Source organism: Heloderma suspectum, chromosome 4, assembly GCF_057233095.1.
Source record: "Heloderma suspectum isolate Gila_16-S chromosome 4, 16-S_ref, whole genome shotgun sequence".
NCBI lineage: Eukaryota > Metazoa > Chordata > Lepidosauria > Squamata > Helodermatidae > Heloderma > Heloderma suspectum.
Window position 1 is genome coordinate 136,927,647 of NC_139461.1, and position 15,476 is coordinate 136,943,122.

The 15,476-nt window shown below is 41.3% G+C and overlaps 1 protein-coding gene across 3 annotated transcripts in view; it reads left to right on the plus strand.

The window, feature by feature from the left end:
* The window catches only part of CTNNAL1 (catenin alpha like 1), a 59,548-nt gene that overhangs the window by 41,788 nt on the left and 2,284 nt on the right, over positions 1 to 15,476 (plus strand). For 2 of the 3 annotated variants that reach the window (XM_084850628.1, XM_084850629.1), the window contains 8 exons: positions 797 to 947; positions 9,872 to 9,909; positions 10,999 to 11,049; positions 11,149 to 11,303; positions 12,669 to 12,717; positions 13,562 to 13,618; positions 13,789 to 13,908; positions 15,354 to 15,437. In XM_084850628.1, coding sequence (XP_084706754.1) covers positions 797 to 947; positions 9,872 to 9,909; positions 10,999 to 11,049; positions 11,149 to 11,303; positions 12,669 to 12,717; positions 13,562 to 13,618; positions 13,789 to 13,908; positions 15,354 to 15,437 — 705 coding nt within the window. Of the gene's footprint in view, positions 1 to 796; positions 948 to 9,871; positions 9,910 to 10,998; positions 11,050 to 11,148; positions 11,304 to 12,668; positions 12,718 to 13,561; positions 13,619 to 13,743; positions 13,909 to 15,353; positions 15,438 to 15,476 lie in introns of those variants that run through there. The other variant, XM_084850630.1, reaches the window with a different exon arrangement.

Consider the following 15,476-nt stretch of genomic DNA (forward strand, 5'->3'; position numbering starts at 1 on the left):
TTGAAAGAGATGCTTTCAAGGTAGACATGTCCTTGTGGCGTGCCTTTTGGAAACATGATCACAGCACATTTAGGAGGCACTGTACTACTCTACCATACATTTTGACAGTGACCACTCTCAATATTTAACCTATATCTGTCCCACATCTTTTTCTCCATCAGAGAGAAGATAAAGCAGCCTTTCCAACCTGGTGCCCTCCAGATATGTTGGACTGCAACTCCCATCACTTCCAGCCAGCATGGCCTTATGGAATTATGGGAGTTGCAGTCCAACACATCTGGAGGGCTCCAGGTTGGGGGAGGCTTAGATAGAGCATAAACCATGGTTACATGAGAGTCAGTGCTGATGTCACTCTGAACTAGGGGAACTTGTGGCCCTCTGAATGTTGTTTGACTCCCAACTCCCATCAGCCCCAGCCAGCATGGCCAATGGTCAGGGATGATGGGAGCCCTTCTTTAAGAAATTGCACCAATTGCTCTGGACTTTTTTTGCCTATGTAGAAGTATTACCTAAACTAATAATTTGCAATAGCTATCTGGAATTACATGCCTTATTATTATTAATACAATTAAAGTGTGTTCTCTTGGTTCACTCAGTTTAAGAAAGCTGTTTGTTGATAATGATTTTGCACAAAATACTCCCAATGAAATACCTTAGCGTTTGCAAGGCTTTGCTAAGCAAATGTTACACCAGCCCTTTTTAATACAAATGAGAGGCTGTTTATCCTTTGCCTCTGGGGATGGATGCTGATTAGCAATTTCATGTTCTGTAGCAAGATCTGCTTTGTTTCCTTCAGATAATCTCTGCTGCAGAAACCCTGACGTTGCATCCTTCCAGTAAGATTGCAAAAGAAAATCTGGATGTGTTCTGTGAGGCTTGGGAGTCCCAGCTGAGCGACATGTCCCTGCTCTTAAGAGAAATCAGTGATGTGTTTGAAGGAAGACGAGGTGAGAGGGCTGTTCTTAAATACAGGCAACCTACTGTTCTTAAATACACGCTACCAGTTTACAGCTCGCGCATATTCTGAGTACCACATAAGATGGGTTCAAGGATCGAAACTACATTGTTCATAAAATTCATGTGTGCAGTCTGCTGAGAGATTTCATGATATTAAGCAGTATACAAATATTCTCAATCAATTGTTCAGTCTGTAAGTCAACAACTTGAAGCCACTTAACACTTTATGCAGCTCCACAGGTACCCTCGTATTTGCCACACTAAAATGTGTAAATTTAAGTGTGGATGGCAGTTGTACACCTCCCAAAACAGTGGGTGCCTGACAGGGAGCCCCAGTTGGAGTATGTTTAGAGACGCACAGCTCATGCTTACAATGATTAGCCCAGCCAATACTGGAGTAGCTGTGATGCTGTGTAAAGTGTAAAGCAGCTCTTGCAAGTGTCGGGATAACGACTCTGAATCAGTCTACTCTCTTTTTTTTCAAGGAGATAATGAGTATGAAGCTGAGATTGAGCCCTTTGTAATTTTAATTTCACTGGGACCCCCTGAGACTGGCATGGCACATTTCAAAAGAGAATTTAGTCTTGCCTAATTATATTTTTAGAGAAATGGTTGTTAAGCTTCATACCTCAAGGAATCCTTTCTGCTTTGATTTGACACCTAAGGAACCCTTGCTTGCCAGCCATGGAATTCCTGCACATTGCATAGAATTTTGGACAATGTTCTTGGGTGCATTTTCATTTCTTGGGCCTAGCAATTCCTTCACATGAATTGGGAGTGTGCTGGATGATGCCCCAGGTGTCTCCTTAGGCTGCAAATTGCAGCAAAGGGGTTTTTAGGCAGCTTGTCCAGCACTGAGGAGCCTTACTAAATCTCTACGGTTCCCCTAGCACATTATAGTTTGAATAAGGCTTATTATACAAAGATGGTATTGTGTGTAAGTCTTGTTTTTGAGTAAGTCTTGTTCTTTATGGCGGTACAACAATAAATTTTCAAGCATTCACTTTAGGGAGTGCTTAGTAATAGAAAGCAGTTGAGACTTATTTTTCATGAGAGTTGTAATGAGGCCTTCTTTCATTCTGACTGAACTGTCCAGTACTCTTGCAAAACAAACACTCTTTACTTCTGTACTATCTGCTCTCATTCTGCTCGCTTCACAATGTAGTGAATGTAGCTATTTGATTTTTAAACTGCTGTCCTTTCTGCTTGGATGGGATCTCTCTGATGACTCTACACAACTTTCGGCCTATTTTCTGTGGTTGGTAAGTCACCTGGTATTTGTATAGCATGTAGAAAAGAAACTGTAAAAGAGAAAATCTGTCTCTTAATGTCCTTGCCTGAGGCATTGTAGTATTATTTGCCAAGAGACTTCTCATTTTTAAACATAATTTAATTTTCTTCAGAAGAGTTTCTCTTTGGCTTTTCAGTTTTGGGGAGGAAACTTTTTCCATTGGATTGTGCCATTCTTCATGTTATAGAAATGTAATGTTTGAGGTATTCATTCAGTTGTGTATTTTATGGAAAACAATCACTCAGGGTAAAAACATTAGGTTTGACATTAGACAAAATCAGACATATAGCTTTCAATCCCTAAAGCCACTGCAGTATGCCAAAGGGGAGGGTGATATATGTCCAGCTATCCTCTCCAATTCTTACTGCGCTGTCTTTAGGAGGCCCAGGATGTGTCAGGACCCTCACATGTGCTGACTATCTTGGACTTCCATGCCTAGGAGGGCAAAGTTGTCCATCGTTGAGACTCCAGGTCAAGATGAAGAATGTGGACTTAAGGCTGCGCTATAATTTGCAGTCCCAGATGTTTCTTTCTTGTGGGTACTACTCACATGGTGTGAAGACTGAGGTAGTGTTTATAGAGAAGAAGCCTTGCCATATGTCATTCAGATTTATTTATTACATTTCTGTACCGCTCAATAGCCGAAGCTCTCTTTTCTCCCCCATCCATACTTGTAAGTTCTGTTCTGCAACTTTTTCCAGAGTCATAGCTAATTGGCTATTGTCTGTGATTCCACTCACTCGCTTGCGCACTCTTTGCGACTCTTTGTACACTGTGTCTGTGAGACTAAACTAAGGCAACGATCAACAACATACAATGTGGCACGTTAAAAAAAATGTGGAGACAGGGCAAGACTGACAGCTGAACCAGAATTCACTTTGCTGGTATGCGCATCTGTCATAGAAATTGAAGTCATATAGAAGCTGAGCTCACATCAGGCAGAGAAGAACCTGTTGTAGCTTCTGCTTTAATATTACGTCAGTCTCCCATAGACAGATGCGTGTGCAAGCTGGGTCCTCCTAGGTTTGCTATAGGGCACAGTTCTTGTGCTCTGAAGAGTTGTCTAGAAGAAGAATTTCAGCAAATGTAGTTTCTCTGCAATTACATTCCTCATAAGAGATGTCTAGCATTCTTCACATAATGATTAATCCAGCCCAGGTTGAAGGAAAGGTTTCTATCCTGCTGGATGTTTGGTTTTAAAGGAGAACTGGTTGTTATCCAACCTTGCTGGTGTCCTACAATAGAAAGCCATTTGTCAGTATGCATTCTTTGACTCTTAGAAATGGAAGAAATCCCCCCAGTCCTTCTTAAATGGATATCTCTTCCTGCTTGTCCTGTGGAGGGCTTTTCATCTAACAGATATCTATAAAGGGAAAAAACTAAAGGTTTGACATGGTTTGAGGAGTATGAATAAGTGCTCTTTGGAAATAGAATAGTGAACAAAGGCAAGGAAAATATGTACCTATCGCACCTGTTCCCCCCCCCCCTAATTTCAGTTCCTGAATTATATTTAAAAGCACAACAAACATATTGGACAAAAACTTCTTTCTCCTTTTGAGGCCTTAGTTCTGTCTGATGGGGCTAACATTGCAGTTCTGAAACAGTAGAAGTCATTTTAACATTGATTATGATTTGTGTCTTTAGATGGAATTTTTTTTCCAGCTAATAGGATCAGATCCTAAATTGGGATTGTTGATTTTTACAGTTCTTCTTTTCAGATGTTCATAGTTACCGAGAACGTTTCACTTTATACAGAAATTGTCTTCCCCCAGTAAACACATTAGGTTCAATGTGGAAGAATTTGGTCATGTATTAGCCCCACTGATATCACTGGGGAAAGTTAATCATGAATAATTTAAATTCCATTAATTTTAGTGAGACTTTAGCATAACCGATCCTCTTTGGATCAGGGCCAAAGTATGAAGGGCAGATGTATGTTCCTAAATATGCAGTGGACATACATAGGGGATCTACAGCCAATCAAACTCCCCGACCGCACACATGTGCCCATGAGGGCAGGGGGATATGGGATCTCTTCTTTCACACATTACGTGTTTATTGTGGCAGAAAACACCTGTGGAATGGCAACATTGCTGTGGGAAACACAGTTTATGTATACAGCTTGAGGCAGGTCTAAGTATTTAATTTACTCCCGCTGAACTGACTGATACCAGGTACTGCCCCCAAAGAAGGTAGAATTAATATTTGATCTTTTTTAAAAGCTCTTTTAAATTGGAATCTAAACCCAAAGCACACCTCTCCACTTTAGGAGTGAGTTATGCCTAAATGACCTTAAACTTTCCATATTGCTAAAATGGTGTTGCACTTTAAACTGTATTGTATGAAATTACCAATGAAATGTTTGCTTTATTTTCTATATAGACTTTGGAAATGTTACATACTATGCAGCTAAAATCTATTGAGTTTTTGTGCATTTATGAAATGGCCGAAATGTTATCCTAAGGGAGAATGGGGGAGAGAGGTATCCTTCTAAAACAATTTGCTATATTTTGACTGTTTATACGTAGTCAAGTGATTACTTGGCATTCAGTGCAAAACTTGAACCATGGGGTGATATATGCTGTTATCCAACTCTACCCTATTCTTCTGTAGATTCATTCATTCATTCATTCATTCATTATATTTCTATACTGCCCCATAGCTGAAGTTGTCTGGGCAGTTCACGAAAATTAAAAATAATTAAAATACATTATATAAATATAAAAATCATTCACATAATGACATAAAACAAATAACACACACAACAACCTATATCTAAAATAATTTAAAACAATCAGCCAGAGACAATCAAGAGACTCATTATATGCTGCCAAATGCCTGAGAGCAGTTTTAATGTGGTGCCGAAAAGATGACAACGTTGGCGCCAGGCGGGCCTTGTCAAGGAGATTATTCCATAAATGGGGAGCCACCACCGAAAAGGCCCTCTCCCTTGTTGCCACTCTTCCAGCCCCCAAGATTAATTCACACAGTTTTGAGGTGAAAAAATTGCCCCCAAAGCTGATGTTTCCCCTCTGTACCTGGCAGTGTCACGAGTTGTCACATCCTAAAAAACTCTTATTTCACACGACCAATTTATTAGGTAAAGATTGAGGGGGAAAGGTCACCTTATGACAGCCTTCCTCAGCCTCCTGCCCTCCAGATGTGTTGGAATGCAACCACCATTATTCCCAGCCAGCATGCCATGGAGGGCAACAGGTTGGGTAGGACAGCCTTATGATAACACTTACACCTCAGAAATGATACTGTGGCCCAGTTCAGACAAACCTGGTTTAGATTTATGCGGATGAACTGCACAAGACTAGGGCTTGTGCATTCCCCCTCTCCTCTTCCTTCATATATGAGAGAATGAGAGAGTGAGCTTCTGCTTTTCCTTTAGAAGAAACCACACTTGTTTGATATGTACAAACTCGAGAGCTGTCATTTGTTGTGATCAGAGTTAAAACAAACCACAGTCTGAAATCACAGTTTGATCCTAGGTTTGTTTTCACTAACTGTAGTTAGAACTTACAGTCCCCAGAGTTCATAACAGGGAACTGTGCTTTGTTCTACTGGAAGTTTTCTCTTTCCTTCTCTCCTCATGCGCTTGGGGCGGGGGGGGGAGGGGGATTGAAAAAGTGAGTGAGCCTGAGGCCTTGTGCAGGCTCATTTGTGGTCATCTAAAAGTGTTTGAGATGATCATCTGAACTGGGCCTGTGAGTAGACCTGCTGATTATGGATCATATGGGAATTAATATTTGTCTTGAAAAGAAAGAATGTGACTAAGCACCCTGTCTCCCCGTTTCTTCTTTTGAACAGTTTGTTTATTTAACATATTTGTATACCAGCCTTCAGCCAAACAAAGTTGTGGCTAGGCACTTGTAATTTGGCTCTGATTCTCAGTTTAAAGTCTGAATAACATTTTTTGCCAGTGTTTGAAGCTCTCCGGCAAGACTATACTGAGAAAGAGCTGTGTTCAGAGGAAGCTGAGGACATGGTACTGCCAAAATGAAGCACTTTTAAATCCCTGACTTCTTGGCGTGATTTTAAGCACATGCTTAACTCTCCCATTCAAATTAATGTGATATAACATATCTAATCAACCCAATATCTTGAAAGCAGCAGCTGCTATCAGTTTTCAAATCTGATTTTTAATTTGGGCTGTTGTAGTTTGGTTTTGGAGAACAAAATGATGTTCAGTGACTGAGCAAAATACTTCAACCCATGGCTTTACACTACATCATCTTCCTGTGTGTTTATTCAGTTCTAGTATCACTGAACTAATGTTGTCTTTTGCCTTGCTGTGAAAAAAATTCTGGGAGTGCATTCTTGATAATGGGAAAGATATCCTTAATTTCTTTGATAGAATTAAGGTTGCAATTAGCCTTTCTAATTGAGAGGAAGATGGCTACATGCTAGAAGTGGGCTGAACGTTTAGTGGGCTAGTCTCCTCAACCTCACCCCTTAATTTATAGACGTTATATTTTTACAGTAATGTAATTTTTTTAACTTGTCACTTTACAAATGTTGGGTTTGATATTGGGAGGGTGATGGAAAAGGTGTGCTTTTAATGTCTGGGAGGCAAATGCTCTTTGCTTTTGATGATGGTTAAAGACGGAAGAGCAAGCAACCAAAATGTGCTGGACACTTTCTAATAAACCAAGTGTATTTTTACAATGAACTGTTTGGCTCAAATTTTACTTGGGTTTTCTTTACTTCATGGGAGAAGCAGGAGTGCAGTTGGTTTAACTTCAGCACTGACTTGGCATGCCCTGCCCCCCCCCCTGCAGTATTTCTCAGCTTCCTCCTCAGTCTCACCCACTTCCCAGTTTGTTCCTTCATTTTCCTTTTGCTATATATTCTGCCCTTTTTTCAGCACGTTCAGGGTTTTTATACCTTTGATTGACAGAAGCCAGGAGTGAGTGAAGGGAATACAGAATATTCCACAATTGCAGTTGTTTTTACATGCTTTCTGCTGAAGTACTTGGGTTTTGGCAAGTACCAGAGGTGGAGCACTGAACTGGAGAGATTTTTTGACTGGTTCAGTGTGGTCATAACTGTGTTTTTAGCTACCACCAAGCAGTGCACCATTTGTTTCTCTCTCCCCCCACTTCCTTTCTTTCCCCTGAAATATATGACCTAGAACAGGGGTGGGAAAATTGTGGCCCTCCAGCTGTTTTGACCTACAAGTTGCCCACTCCTGACCTAGAATCTTCTTTCCAGTATTCTAAACGTAGGCAGACAAAACTGCTAATATTTGCTTTGTTTCTTGGTCTCCGGGACCAAGATTGCTACTGAGTTGTGGCCTGGTTTGGAAACACTTGCTAGCGAGGAGGAAGCTGGCACGCCCCACCCTCTCATCCATCACAGAGCTGTCACATGGGACGCAGATCCTCCCTTTTTGAAAGAATCAGATGTGCAAATCAGGTGTTGTGCACAAAGTGCTTGTATAACAAATGAGAATTATCTGTGTGGTGGACGGGAGTGGGCACGTGCCAACCTCTCCTCCCTGTGCATGGAACACTGCCTGGTACGTGTGCCTCAACCAGACTGGTGTTTCTAAAGACTCTTTAGTAGCAAATCTTTTTTCATATCTAACTGTAAAAGCTTCAAATAGCTAGTGTTCTAGTGTACTAGTACCAACAGTGATTGTAACTTAATTAATTTGCCTCTCCAAATGCAATTTCTGAATCATCTTGGAGGGATGACATTCAGCTGTCAAATCTATCCATTCTGTGATGACAGAACAGGTCAGATGTAATTAGATCAACCTTGTAAAAAAGCCTACAGAAATGACTGGTCTTCAAAAGACCTCTTGTCCACAGACAAACATGGAAATGCAGGTAACTAGCCTTCTTCCAGGCTAGTAAAAATATTTGCCTTCAACCTAGTGGAACAATCCATCCCTGCTCCACCAGCCTGCTGCATTTCCATGATGGTCATAGAGGAAGAGGAAGGGAAGACTTCCCTTCCTCCATGGCTAGCACAGAAGCCAAATGAGTTACTGGAGGAAAGCCGGAGTGATCTGTCCTTTCTCTTCCAAGCCAAGTTCACCCTTGGCTACCAGGTGAGTTATTAAATAGAAGGCTGAATTAGGTGCGCGCGCGTGTGCACGCATATATGAAACATTTCTAATCTGAATACCAAGCCCCTCTAGCCGATCCAGATGCCATCAGAATCCTCCAAATAATGTCCATGTGATCTTAGGGGAGGGGAGTGATACAAAGGTGAACTTGCAACCACCCCACTTCTTCTTGAAAACTACTGATGGTAGGGCAAGACAGACACATGGCTGCATATGCATCCAGCTGCAGAAATTGCTGAGAGAAGACACACTATCACAGCTCAGACGTTGTACTCAAACATGGTTAAGGAAGCTTATCTATGGTTTGGCATAACGTCTGAACTAACCGTGGCCTGTTGTCAGACTACAAGTGAGACTCAGAAACCATGGTTTGAGGTGGGTATGCAAACTGTGGTTTGCACTGACTATGTTTTCGTATGATGTCTGAATTGACAAACCATAGCTACCGGTGTTAATGCCACCTCCACAGTCAGTGCACCATAGAAATGGAAGTAGTGAACAGATGGAAAATGAAATCAGGCAAGCAGCTCTAAACCATGGTTTGGCTGCTAAACATTTGGAAGTTCAAACCACGGTTTGAGTTCTAAACTCTGATTAGCCTAACCTGGTTTTGGAGTGATGTCTAAATTTAGCCACTACCTCATAGAAAACATTTGGAAAGGTGATTCCTGTGATACAATAATACCGGCACTATTCAACCAAAATTAAGCCCTTTAAAGCCCCATGGGTTTCAGCAGAATAGAATTACATATATGTTGTCCTTGAAGCTTTGGCTATAGGGTACACTGAATAAATTGAAATCGAAATTACATGCTGAAGTTGATTTCAGTAGAAGAGACACTAGCATGTACTTACCCTATTGAAATTGATGGGACTTTAGCAGTGCAATCATATGCATGTCTACCCAGAAGTAAGCCCCACTGAGTTATATCGCACATCCTTCAAAGTAAGTGTGATTGCAACCTAAAGTGCTCAATTTTGGCCAGCTTTGGACTGTATCATTTAGTATTTACAGAGAAGGTTCCCCCACCCCAAGGACTTCACATTCTTTATCTCAATAATCCTTACATCACCCTTATGATAGGCAGTATTTCGGATGGAGGCTTGTAGTACCACGGCTGGCTCTGGGCCACTCTGTAAGTTTACAACTTGAGGTGAACCTTGAACCAAGGATTTCTTGGCTCACAGCTCAGTCTCTTAACTGCTACACTAGGTGTCGTGTGTGATGTCGGCTTTCTTTCCCCTGTAAAATAATTTTTCCCACTTGGGCATTCAGAAAAATAATGGAAGATTTTAGAATCGTTGAGAAGGAGGGCTTCTACTCAACGTGCCAGGGGTTCCAGGAGACACAAATGTAAGCAGTAGCAGAATTTCCCTTTTTATACTGAATGCAGAATGCAAGTCCTATGTGACCTATGAAGAGGAATCATTAGAGGTAGGTAACTTTTTTTAATGATTATTTAAAAAGCCGACAGAAATGCAACAAGATGTCCAGTGCATGCATGAAATCTACATGACCAATTTTGGTGTGTTGTTCTTAGGGGAGAAGCGTGCGTACCTGTCACTGCCCAGGCCAGGGGTAAGTAAATTCACTTTTACGGCGGTGGGGATGTCTTTACATTTTTCACATGCTGAAAAAACTAATTTGCTCCGTTCCACCACATACCACCTCCTTACTTACCTTTTTTTTTCAATGACAGAAGCAAAATGTCATCATTATGTGTGCGTTTGACAGAGAAACCTGTTTACATTATGCATTATTCTCTCAATCAGAATATGAAAGATGACGAGCCTTTATAGAACATCAGTAAATGTATTGCAAGCATTCCTGGAAACATAGAAACATTTCTGGATGCCACTGGAATCCCCGCCCTCCCCCAATCATAGGATTATGAAAGAATGTTAAGGGGAAATCCCTGAACCCTTCATTCATAGAATCATAGAGCTGGAAGGAACCGCAAAGGTCATCTAGTCAACTCTCCTGCCGATGCATGAAATCCATGACTATCGCACCCCAAATAGGTGGCCATCTATGGGAGCTGCTGTAGTTGTGGATTTATGCTATTAGGCGCAGTCTAGTTCATTATGGGCTCATTGTAGATGACATGGATGGCCCTCCCCAATCTGGTGTCCTTGAGATGTATTGGACTACAGCTGCCATCATCCCCAGCTGGGTAGCACCAGGTTGGGGAAGGCTGGAATATACAATACTGGGCTAGATCGTCTGACTTAGTATAATCTGACTTAGTATAATATCTGACTTAGTATAATATGTGAAAGCAACTTTTACCAACAACCATGCCATCCATGTCATGTACAAAAAGGCCATAATGGATTGTCTTTATTTTGTTATTTTTAAAATAGATTTATATACCACTTACCATATTTAAAAACTACTACTTCTATTGGATTGCATCTAACAGCAATCCATTGACCTCAGTCATCTGGAGGTTGGGGCAGAAGGAGGCATGTCCTCCAGAAGCAACACTCACCCTTGGGAATAATTCAGTTTCCTCTGGGGGGTTACTGTTCACTCCAGCTGCAAGTACATTGTCCCCCATCCTTGATTGTAGCTTTGCTGTACTCTTAAACACAGATCGATTCATAGTAACATTGGAATGAATTTCCATTTAGTAAACATTTTCTTTAAAAATGTTTTTTTAAACAGAAGCATAATGCAAATTTGAAAGCCCTAAAGCCAGTCAGACTTGATAGTGAGGTAAGATGCTTGTTTTATCCGTTAGTCCAAATTTGCTCAACTTATTAGCTTGAATAATATAATGAGAAAAAGGGGAAATAACATTTATATCATTTGCAGGAGCAAGCAAAACTTGGGAAATTAGGGTTAGAACTACATAAGCTGACAACACGTGTTGACTCTGAGATGGAGAAATGGGAAGACCCAGAAAATGAAATTGTCCGACATGGACAAGGCCTTTCCAGCATGGCCTACTCCATGTACCTATTTACAAGGTAACAATAAAAGGGGGAGGGAAGGAGGAATATAAGGGAGAAAACAGTTTGTAGAAGATAAGTTATCCTTTGTCTTTCCATGACCCTGCCCCTTCATCAAAAGCTAGACTGCATTTTCCTTGGGATTTAGCCTTTCTTTTGCTTATGTTAATTCAAAGTCTAAACTAGATGTTACACTAAATACGTGGCTTGAACCTGAAAATGACAACTGTGTAATTCACAGTTTGCTCCCTTCTGTAATATCAGGAACAAACTCATATAACTTCACTCATGTTATAACGTTCTGTTTTACCACAACATTAGCTTGCTGATCTCACACCAGGATATTTCACAAGCCCGACTTAATGTTATTAAGGGGAGGGGGAGCTAACATGTTTGGTTGCTGGTTTTGGCAGCAGCCACTTCTGGTGTAATGCCTAGTTTAGTCTGAAAATCACCATGTATAGAAAAAGATGGTGCTTCATAAAAGCATATATACTAAAGCTTTTTGCTGTTGAAGTAAAATGTGGTCTGACCTGACTAGAAAAACTAGCCAGATGACTGCTTGAGGCAGCAGTATTTTATGAGCACTGATGAAATACCACGCAGTCAGTCAGGTGTGTCCCAAGATCTCTTCCAGAACTGAAGGGGATGCTGGGAAATGTGTTGGATGGATCATGGCTACATGCGACTCAAGTGTCACCCCATCATCTTCTGTAGCGTTGGAAGAGATCCTGGGGAGCCTGTATTCTTTTTTTCAGTCACATAGACGTGATGTCGTATCTAGGGAGGGGAAGGTGGTATCAACAAGTCTGAGAGGTGATTAGCAGGCATTTCAGGTTGCTGTTCTTTCCTCTTCTGAACCTTAGCGAGACTGGGGAAAACTAAATGAATGTAATTGCAGTAACTTTCCATATTTCACCCATACTTGAAATCTCATGTTGTGCCTCTGAGTTGCATATTTGCAGAGTCCTTGCCTTTTGGTGTGTGTGTGTGTGTGTGTGTCTGAAACACGAACAGCCCAATCTTCTGCATGTTTCCTCAGAAGTACCATTGAATGCAGTGTGGCTTACTCCCAAGTGTGCACAGGATTCCAGCCCAAATAACCTTAACTCAGTTCCAACAAAAATGGCTCTCACGTTGTGGGTGAAATGATGCAAAATCATTGTGCTCCTGTATTTTCAACCAAGTCAGGAACACACTTCCCAACTCTAGCCATCAAGATATCCGTTCGCTCCTTAGCAGAGCCTTTTCTGAACCACTCAAGACTCTTACTTTTCTGTACCTTTAACTACCCAGTCCTCCAGAGTCATACTCACAGGGCTTATAGATTAAATTGTTTACTCTTGTTGGTGGAATTATTTCTTTCTTTTTTTTCTCCTTTAGAGGGGAAGGACTGCTGAAAACCACTCAAGATTTATTTCAGCAGGCAGAGGTAATGAAGCAGCTAAAATGAGTTCATATTCATAAGCTACTTTTAAATTGCTGTCAGCAAAATGTTATTATTAGGTCTAATTCCTAGAACTATATGGTTCTATAGCAGATATACCTAGCAATGAATTTTTGAGGCCTTTGATGCTTGCTATGATGCCCCTGAGCCACCTAATGAAAACAGCTGTTCAGGCTTAAATGAATATTTTCCCTGAACTCATTCCTCTAACGGAGCATTGTGAAATTTAAAACATGTCTAATAAGTTAATCTGTTTGCAGGCATGTTAGTATTTTATACTATCTCCGTTTGGGGATTGTGTACTGGAGCTAGGAGGGGAACTGGGGCTTCCTTCATCCACTGCGAGTTGATTTTGTATCCTTCCCCCAATTGTATTTGGGTGAGGAGGATGTTGTTTTATCACCACCCAAACTTGTCCGTTTCCCTTGGAGGAGCCTGTTTCTCCACCACCTCCCTGACTGGATCCTTTTCAACCTGCAGTCTGCGACAGACTGCAGAGGGGGGTATAGTTGGCCAGTGGTGCATGTGTGTATGTAGAATATTATTACCAAAAAAAGCCTCAATACAATTCTTGTGAGCTGCCCAACTTACAGCCCACCAAGCCAAACAGCTCATCAGCATATATGGCAGCTCAAGCAAGGATTAATAGCCCCTTGATTTTTCTTGCCTGCGTGGGACTGGAAAAACAACTGGAGTATTGTTGTTCTGGGTTGCATTTGGGTCACACATTGGGCAGGCCCAGTATATGTAGTTGAGGGGAAAGCAGGGCTTTTATTTTTTATTTTCTGTTTTTAGGGTTTGTATTTAACTCTCCCCCCTTTTCTGTTAGGCCTTTGCTGCAGAAGGATTAAAGCTTGTCTCGGCTCTTCTTACATTTTCTAACCAGGTACTGTACAGCTTCCCAAATACGACAACAGTTGCTTTAAAAAAATTCTCCAGTCCATGCCTTAATACTAGAAGTTTCTGGCCTTTGCTTTTCCTCATGACTTACAGATTTCTTCCATTATATAGATTCTGTAGTGTTTAACGTGCCTCACTGGCTGACATCTGTTTCAGCTAGAAGATGATGACAAACAATTGCTTCTTCAAGAGATTGACAAGATGGTCCCTGTTTATCAGCAGCTTCAGGTAACAGCTAAGACCCCTGTTCAGGGTAAAACTGCAACTTTTACAAAGGTAAGCAATTTAATAAGTTTTAAACAAAGGCTTGCTATGGAAACATTTTCCCATCTTATTTTTGTTGTTTCTGAGTAACTGAGATAACAAAACCCAGTATTTGGTTGTGTATGTTGGATCTTGAGTAGAATGTACAATGCTGCTAAGTTACTAAAATTGAGCAGTCCTTAACTTAGTCAGCATCCTGGATGGCAGACCACCTTGCAGTGGTGCTGTCAGGATTGAAACACAGATTAACCAAGCAACTTAGTAGTCTTCTGGAAACAAATGTTGTGCTCAAAAAGTATCACTATGTCAGCAAAGAAATATGGGTCTTGGATTTTTTTTTAAGCCTACAAATATCTTAATGCCATCAGCACCTTGTAAAAAGAGTGCTCAAGCATGGCTGAAGTACAAACTGGTGGAATTGTCTCATGAAGCTCATTCCAAATGGGTCAGCATATTGCTTACTTCACAATTTTAATAAAAATAATAAAGACTGCTTTCCTTTCTCAATAGTTGTGAGTAGAAGGTTCCCTTTAAAATGTGCATATGTGTTTTAAGAGAAACCGTTACCTTTTTAAGAACATTCAAACACAAAATCACTTTTGTGGTGATGAAAAATGTAATTGATCTAGGCAGCTAGCTATTTGATTAAGGGTGCAGTCTTATCTGGATGCCAATCAGTCTCTGAACTCGGAGGCTGATGGGCATCCTATGCCAAGCGGGAGGAGTGCAGAAGCGAACTTTGAATCCATGCTTCTCCCACTCTGCATTTTTGCTAGATGGCAGTTTTTGCCTGTGTAGCTATGGCTCTTTGGAGAGGGAGGAGGCTGGGGAGGGCTGGGGAGGGCTGGGGATAGCTCGCATCCCTGCTTCCTCTGTCCCCCCCCCAGAACTGCCCCCTTTCCCTCCTCTTTGAGGTTGCATTTGTGACCTTGGAGAGGCAGCCAGTGCAGATCTCGGACTCCTTGGGTCCAATGCCAGAGCGCTGTCTGGGGGCCATAGGATTGTCCTACAACTTCCAGCATGCCTCAACCAGCTGTGGCTGGCTGGGGCATGATGGGAGTTGTAGGACTCCTTTTCTGTCTAAACATGCATAGGATTGTGCCCTAAATCTCTGACTCAGTTGACATCTGCACTTTTGGGGCACAATCCAGCAGGAAGCTCTGCAAAAGGCCAATTTAAGTGAATTGGAGCTGTGTGGGTGCACTTTATCATGTCCTTGTGCACTTCTTGTTCATGTCAGTGGGACTTGTGCAAGAGAACTTCTGGCTGGATTATGCCCTTTACCTCTTTCAGAAACAGGGATGAGGAAATAGCAAAAATAAATAAATTGTAGTGGAGTTTGAACCACTAAGAAGTGTGCTTAAGAAAAATATTTAAAACAAGGGCCACTATTTTAAATGGAAACCTTTCATGAACTCTTCCCCCCTCCCTCTGCCCCAAATCTGCTATGTATTTAGGTGGATACCTGTATTCACAAAGCAAAGTATATTCTGGATATACTGGCCCAGGTTCTTCCACTTAGCTGCAAGTTACTGAGAAAGGTGAGTTGACATGTATGTAAATGTGGTAAAATGAGTGCA